The 7,008-nt window shown below is 41.4% G+C and overlaps 2 protein-coding genes across 2 annotated transcripts in view; one reads left to right on the top strand and one right to left on the bottom strand.

Moving 5' to 3' along the window:
• The window catches only part of LOC103391008 (HMG box domain containing 3), an 11,087-nt gene extending 10,287 nt beyond the window's left edge, over positions 1-800 (top strand). The window contains 1 exon segment of the mRNA XM_025063486.1: positions 1-800. This exon segment is cut by the window's left edge and continues 41 nt beyond it. Within this exon segment, the coding sequence (XP_024919254.1) occupies positions 1-100 (100 nt within the window). The 3' untranslated portion in view covers positions 101-800.
• Positions 801-1,865: 1,065 nt separating this feature from the next.
• Positions 1,866-7,008, bottom strand: part of csf1ra (colony stimulating factor 1 receptor, a) — a 10,252-nt gene continuing 5,109 nt past the window's right edge. The window contains exons 11-22 of the mRNA XM_025063357.1: positions 6,957-7,006; positions 6,745-6,871; positions 6,547-6,651; positions 6,263-6,373; positions 5,914-6,076; positions 5,745-5,827; positions 5,550-5,653; positions 5,116-5,238; positions 4,916-5,027; positions 4,721-4,820; positions 3,654-3,765; positions 1,866-3,319 (exon numbers count right to left, since the gene is read on the bottom strand). Coding sequence (XP_024919125.1) covers positions 3,173-3,319; positions 3,654-3,765; positions 4,721-4,820; positions 4,916-5,027; positions 5,116-5,238; positions 5,550-5,653; positions 5,745-5,827; positions 5,914-6,076; positions 6,263-6,373; positions 6,547-6,651; positions 6,745-6,871; positions 6,957-7,006 — 1,337 coding nt within the window. The 3' untranslated portion in view covers positions 1,866-3,172. The remainder of the gene's footprint in view (positions 3,320-3,653; positions 3,766-4,720; positions 4,821-4,915; positions 5,028-5,115; positions 5,239-5,549; positions 5,654-5,744; positions 5,828-5,913; positions 6,077-6,262; positions 6,374-6,546; positions 6,652-6,744; positions 6,872-6,956; positions 7,007-7,008) is intronic.

The raw sequence follows: 7,008 nt of genomic DNA, 5'->3' as shown, positions 1-7,008 counted from the left end.
CTACAGGTTAGGAGTGGCACAGATCCACACAGACGAAGAAGAAGGAGCTGAGGAGCAGACGACAGAGGGAGGGATGGAGGAGTACACAGTAGTCTCATAGTTGGACGGAAAGAATCAGGTTCACCCAACTGCTGCAGAATCAGAAGAAGACGGAAATATTTAACAGGACACCACATCGTTACCGCAGTGCTGGCATGGAAAAGTTAGGATACGTCACAAATAAAATGAAGAAAACGACGTATATTTTTAAAGAAGACATTATTTAAAAGTCGTTATGGTGAAGACTCATTGTACAGCAAAGAAACTTGGGAGAAAAAAAATTCAAATTCTCATTTATTTATTTATTTATTCATTATGATGACTTGAAAGTGATTCTTAAATGTTGCCAGAAAACAATCCCGTTTTTTGTGTCTGTAAGAATGGGACAAAGTACTTGTAACAAATTGCATTTATTATGTGTAGATTTTTACCAATGAAAGTCACGTGACAGTATTTATTAGGGTGAACATGCAGAGCAGCGGTTCTGCTTCGTGTTCCACCTTCTCACCTGTGTCTCGTTACAGTTTGCGTGGTATAATAAAATGTCAATGCACCAGTGTATTCCATTTTATAATAACCTCAGGGTTTAACTGTGAGATGCGCCAAAGGATTAGTTCTGTTTCTCATGTCGGGGCTCGTATCAGTGATTGAACTCTACGCTGCTTTCGTTACAAACTCAATTTCCAGGAAAAAATCCATATGAACCGGTGTGACGACACAGACTACATTTCTTTGTCTGAAATATAATGAATTCTTCAGCATGTGTCCTGTCCTCCGTTACATAACACATTGTGCTCAGTGAACACAACTCATTATTTCGTCTGTTCTACAAGTTATGGCGCGCAGTGGGCCGTCACCAAAAGAAATGTAATACCAGCTTCTAAGTACTGCAGTGAAGTGTTGAGGCAACAAATACAATCACTAAATGTTGCGTTGAAAACTCATAAAAACTGACAAAAAAAGTACTCTCAATACTCTCAGGTCACACTGTTCACTAATTTAACACCAATTTGTTTTGTTCTCACAACGCCATCGAAATTCTCCGTAAGAGTGAGACTATCAGTCATGTGATCAGCGGCTTCTAAACCAGCAGATGTCACGGTAATTGTCAGCGCGACTGAAGCCTAAAAGTCACCAGATTTTAAAAACAAAACCCAACTTGACTGCACAGTGAAGGTTATTTATAGAGGTGTATTTATATTTTGCACTAGAAATTATCTTGAATTACATTTTTGCCCAAAAAATGAACAGGTGTCATTTAAATAACATAGTATTATGTTCTGTCCTATTTTCACCCATAAACTATACATTTGAAAACTTTGTCAAGTTGCCTCAGGCCTAGAAGGACAAAACTCTGCTAACAACATCCTTCTCTTTCTTTGGGCATTACACGCTCCTCTGAATCATATGATTTGCATTACTGCCCCCTTCTGGGTTTACTTCCAGTTGATGTAATTAAATTCTGACGGCATCCAGTTCAATGTCAACCAAAAGCAAAAACAAGACAATAAAAAGAGGAGGTTGAATCCAAGCTGATAAAAAAAAAACCATGTACTTCCTGTGACGTTCTAAACTAATTCCTTGTTAACCATGTACTTTCTGTGACGTTCTAAACTAATTCCTTGTTTTTTTATCAGGTCAGGGAATCCTGCCTAAAATTCCAAGAAACTGCGAGTTAACTCCTATATTAATATAAATATTTAAAAAATACGCAAAAAGTTCCCACAAATATGAAGTTTTGCAGTGTTGACAAATACTGTGGGAAACTCCATGGAGTAAATGCAGATTAGACATTTTTTAGCAAGAAAAAAAACAGAAGTCAGAAGTTTCGTTGGTGAAGCTTTTATTCCACACCTCAGTAGATTTACAGTTGATTTAGTGGCAGCTTTTACATCGATGGTTGTCTTTGCACACACACACAAAACACACTCAAATTAAAAAGTAAATATTTTCACAAGCTTCCATCTGTTCTACAATTCAGCGAAAATAAAGATCACTCTCGATTTACATCATGAGATATATGTACAAAGGACATCTCACTATCGTTGCATTCAGATGCAGGCAAAATTAGACACTGTGTGAATTCATGCACAAATGCACACTGTAATTCTCCCATAGCTTATATATATATATATATCACCTGACATTATAACACAGTTGGCAGTGAAGGCTGACTGCTACCAAAAAGACATGAGTAACTTTAATGTTGACCATAGAAGAACTTAAAGAGGAGCAGGATCTGCCAAAACACATTCACATTGTCCGACATGAAACTCTGTTCATCTGAACCGTCGTGGACTGACTTCCCTGCACAGTTCAGCTGTATTTGCCGCTCCTTCAATCGCACTGAACATCAGTTAATTAATTAGGCAGAAGTGGAACAATCACATGTTGCCTCCGAGTGATGGCTACTGTAAGTGTGTCACAAGAAATGCAGCAATGATCAAAGCATAAAGAGGAAAACAACATGGTCATTCTTTGCCGCCTCCACACTGGATTTGGCACACTCACACCGCAGAAAAACACTCGCACATAGCAGATATTCAAGTTGGGGCGATCGGAAAACTAAAAAAAAAAAAAAAAGCCGATCTCCACTACATTAAGATTAACACAAGTGTACGTTTCCACCATTTATGAAACAAACACTTCCAGTACTTGCTACCCCTGACAAAAAACGAAAATGAAGTAAATTCACTCACAGAAGTGACTGGAACTGCCACCAAAATATTATATTTATTCTTAAGGGGAAAAGAGTATAAAAATAATTCAAATTAGGAACAAGGGAAAAAACAACACTGCTGGATATTGAAGCAGGTTATAATGACAGAGGGCGAGAAAGAACCAGTGGTGAAGGAGAGGCCACTGCTGTTTTGTCTGCACTCGTTGCATTTTCTAGTCAAGATCTGCAGTAAGTCACGTTTGCTGCAGCTGCCTGATTGTCTGGCAAGCAGGTACAACCACTTAAAAAAAAGAAAAAGAAAACAAACAAGTAGATAAAGCTGTGAAGGAGACTCGACAAACATCCTGCAGCTGGAACAAGCTGTGATACTTTGGCCACGAGTCAACGCTCGTCCCACTTTCCTGATGCCTGTCAGTGGGTGACTGATTTACTGATTGTTGTTGGTCAGGGTGTTCAACAAAACTGGTAGTTGTTGGTCTTCATCAGAGGCTGCTCTTCTTCCTCGTGGTCACAAGACTGGTCACAGGGGCCGTTACAGGACTTGGTCTGGTCACACACTTCACCCTCCGTGACCTGCTCCTGAACATTCTGGTAGATTAGCTGTGGAGAAGTGTCATTTGGACGGTCAGGTTTGACCCAAAAAATATGGACCTAATATGGACTACGATCCTGATTGTTATCATTTTTTAGGGACAAACAATGCTCTACATGTCAGATTAGGTCTCACATTTAATTGGTAACAGAGAAAAAAAATCTTTGCTAATTTTGGTCATCTCAACTGCTGAACAAGTTTAAATAGTTAAAAATCAAAGATCCAATTTATTTTGACAACTTTGTCTTAAATTGTTTGATTATGGAGAATTAAAAATAAAAAAACAACCAGTTTTTTTTAGGACACCGTGACAAGAGCCACTATTGTACCACAAACACCCACCTGTTCCGGTTCGGTCTGGTCCCCCAGTAGTCTCTCTATCATTTGACTGATCTTGCTGAATTGCGGACGCTCTGTGGGCTCCAGATTCCAGCACATCTTCATTATCATGTAGCTGAAAAAGGACAGAAAGTCAGACTTGTACCAGACGGAACAGTGACACTTGACTGTTTCAAGGAATCAAGTCCACGAGTATGTTTTTTTGTGGTAAAACTGCATCAATTCAAATTAGACAAATAAGAGGAGGCCTATGTGGACGGTGACGCAGTTTGATGAGAGGCTCGTTCATAAGAACCTCTGCCCCCTCTAGTCTCGTTCTGTGCCCGTGAAATAGGAGTTACATGGCAGTGTAGCTTCGAGATCATGTGGCTAACAGGCAGAACTGAGGCCTGACTCACAGAAGAACAACAGACGATTAGGCCCTGACTCACAGTCTCCCCTCTTTCCAAAGCACAGTTATTCCGGGTAGTGTGACAGACATGCTAAATCAGTGCACTACATGTCAGTTACTGGAGAAAAAAAACACACTGTGTTTTCTTATTTCCAGAGTGTTTTTTTTTTTTTTGGCTTATGCTGTGTTTACACCAAAAAATATCTTGAAACAGCTGTATCACACCACTTAATCAGTGTTTGACCATAGCCTTATCCGCTTGTCGCGCCCCTACATGCACAGCGGGGGAATAGCGTGCGGGACGGTTATTTATCTGCTAATTTCTCAACCCGGTTTTAGCCGTACCTCACAGTAGTAAAACAAGCCACGGAAAGTCTCACGATTTTCTAGAAGGTTCCACCTCCTGGCTAACTTTAGCCCATAGTTCTTCTGTTTTTTTTTTCTGGTCCTCAGTCTAGAGCTTTGGCTTGTAAAAAGCGTTGAGTTGAGAATGCATGGCCCTCATGAGATAACCTCATGGTTCAGATGTTAGATAAGGTGGCAGAACGGAGAAGAGGAGAGCTTTGTTCACTTGTAATGAACTTTTGAAAATCAAGCTCCAACATTCACCACGCAATTCTGCTGCAAAAAGCCACCATTTAATGAACCAGAAACCGTGTCGCTTTGTGGTTGAACCTACATTTCAGGTGGAGAAAAATCTGGCTGAGACATCTGATAGCCACGCTTCACCATCTTATAGAAACTGGAGTCCACAGCCATGCAGGGGTAGGGGCTCTTGCCTGACAAAAGGAGAATTACGGTATAATTTTAGAAGAAGTATTCTTAAAAATGAGCAGTTGTAAAAGACAGGGATGTGAGTGTGTCTCCATCTGACCTAGAGAGAAGATCTCCCACAAGAGAATGCCGTAGGACCAGACGTCACTCTGGACGGTGTACACACAGTCAAAAATGCTCTCAGGAGCCATCCACTTCACCGGTAAACGGGCCTTCACGCACAAAGTCAGAAGGAACAAAATGTCATCGTTGTGAACTCGTCTCAGTCTACAGCTCGTTTGAATTCGCTCGGGTTCTTACGTTTCCCTTCACGACGTAGTTGGAGTCGTTCATGATGTCGCGTGCCAGGCCAAAGTCGCAAATCTTGGCCTCTCTGTGGTTGGTTAACAGGACGTTTCTAGCAGCCACATCTCTGTGGATACACTGCACACACACACAAACACACACATATATGTACATATATATAAGTTGTGCAGCATGGAGAATTAACAATGTCAGTAAGGGGGAAAACCCCTCCTCAAGTCTTTGACAAATGATTTTATGTCGTGCACAGACTAGAAGTGACTTCCACCAATCAGCCACAGTAGCTTTATGATGTGTTTCTTAACAAGTATACTATATTGTTGAGTCAACCAGACCCAGTATGACTAACCGCTTATTCAAACATCACAGAATCGGGACGTTCAGGCGTTCATTTTCCGGGTCAAATATTATTGTTCTTCTTGATCACTTACGTTTTTAGCAGCTAAGAAGTCCAGGCCCTGAGCTACTTGAAAAGAAAACCTCAGGAGGTCGTCGATGTCCAGTGGACAGTTGGTCCTCTCCTCACATGCAGTGCCTGTGTTAGGAGGGGAACAAGCCAATGATTTTATAGTCCTGCTTTGGTACGACTAGATTATTGCCAATTTGAACAGAGACCAGCGTCGTACCCTGCGTTAGTTCCACTCTTGGTTGCTGGCTGGGTCTCATCTCCATGTAGCTGCTGGACGACTCACTGGAAATCCCGCTATCGCTTTTCCAGGGGAGAGTGGAACGTGAATAAAAGGCATATAAAAACGAATGCTCTGTGACTTAAAGACTTTGTCTTTGATGATGCACCTTCTTATGAACTGTTTCTGATTGTAGATGTTCTTGTAGTCTTTTGAGCTCTCCATGATTTCTGGAATGTTCATGACAAAGTTCACAAACGTCTCTGCCTTCTGGCGGAGGAAGGTCAGCAGGTCGCCGAGGCTGCAGTACTCGGTGATCACAAGCACTGGTCCTGATAATAAGGAAACATGCCACATTACGAGACTTTATTTTTTTACAAAGGGAAGTGTGTTTGCATTTAAATCATCTGTGTCACGCCAAATTTACTGTCAAGGCCTTGGAACAGTCATAAAGACTTTTTATTAACATTTTGATGTCCTCCAGCTAAATGCAGAACGGATCTGATTTGCACTCTTACCTCCGTAGGTGCACGCTCCCAGTAGATTGACGATGTTCTTATGGTGCCCCAAGTGGCTTAGGATCTTCAGTTCAGACATCAGAGCCTCTCTCTCGTCAGAGTGGGCGCTGGCTGGTGATTGAGACGCAGAATGCCGTCGTTAAAAAACGTACCAATTATTTGTGTCTGATCATGCAAAACAAATCTTTTAGGATTCGTTGTTGCAGATTTTCCAGTCGATCTGCTCTGCTTGTGTAAAAACAAAGGTCCCCCCTGTTAAACTGGAGTTCCAAAAACTGCCTCACCTTTCAGCATTTTCACAGCCACACGCATCACATTGTCTTCCTCTCCCAGACCGTACGCTGTGGCCTCAACAACCTTTCCAAACGCTCCCGCACCCAGAGTTTTCCCTGGTTGGAGAGAAAACATCATTTTGATGAAAATTCCACCAGTACATTGACCATTTTTGGGAAAAAAAAAACAAAAACCATATATGTGCCCACCTAGCTTTAGCTTGTCTCTTGGGAACTCCCACTTTTCATTGTAAGGAAGCTGCGTCGGGTCAATAAAGGTGTAGTTGTTTCCATCTCTGGCCTCAATGATCTTCCACCGTATCTCATACCTGGGTTTCTACAAATGATTTAGGACAAAATCAATTATAATCCGCTAATAACGACACGCTCTATTTGACTACATGTCGCCAAGATGCTCTTACCTGCTTATATTTGTAAAACAGGAAAACCAGCAACACAAGGAGGATGGTCAGA

This window comes from Cynoglossus semilaevis, chromosome 15 (genome assembly GCF_000523025.1).
Source record: "Cynoglossus semilaevis isolate Cse_v1.0 chromosome 15, Cse_v1.0, whole genome shotgun sequence".
NCBI classification, from domain to species: domain Eukaryota; kingdom Metazoa; phylum Chordata; class Actinopteri; order Pleuronectiformes; family Cynoglossidae; genus Cynoglossus; species Cynoglossus semilaevis.
The sequence above is the reverse complement of the archived record's forward strand: the minus strand, read 5'-3'. Positions and strand labels throughout refer to the sequence as shown.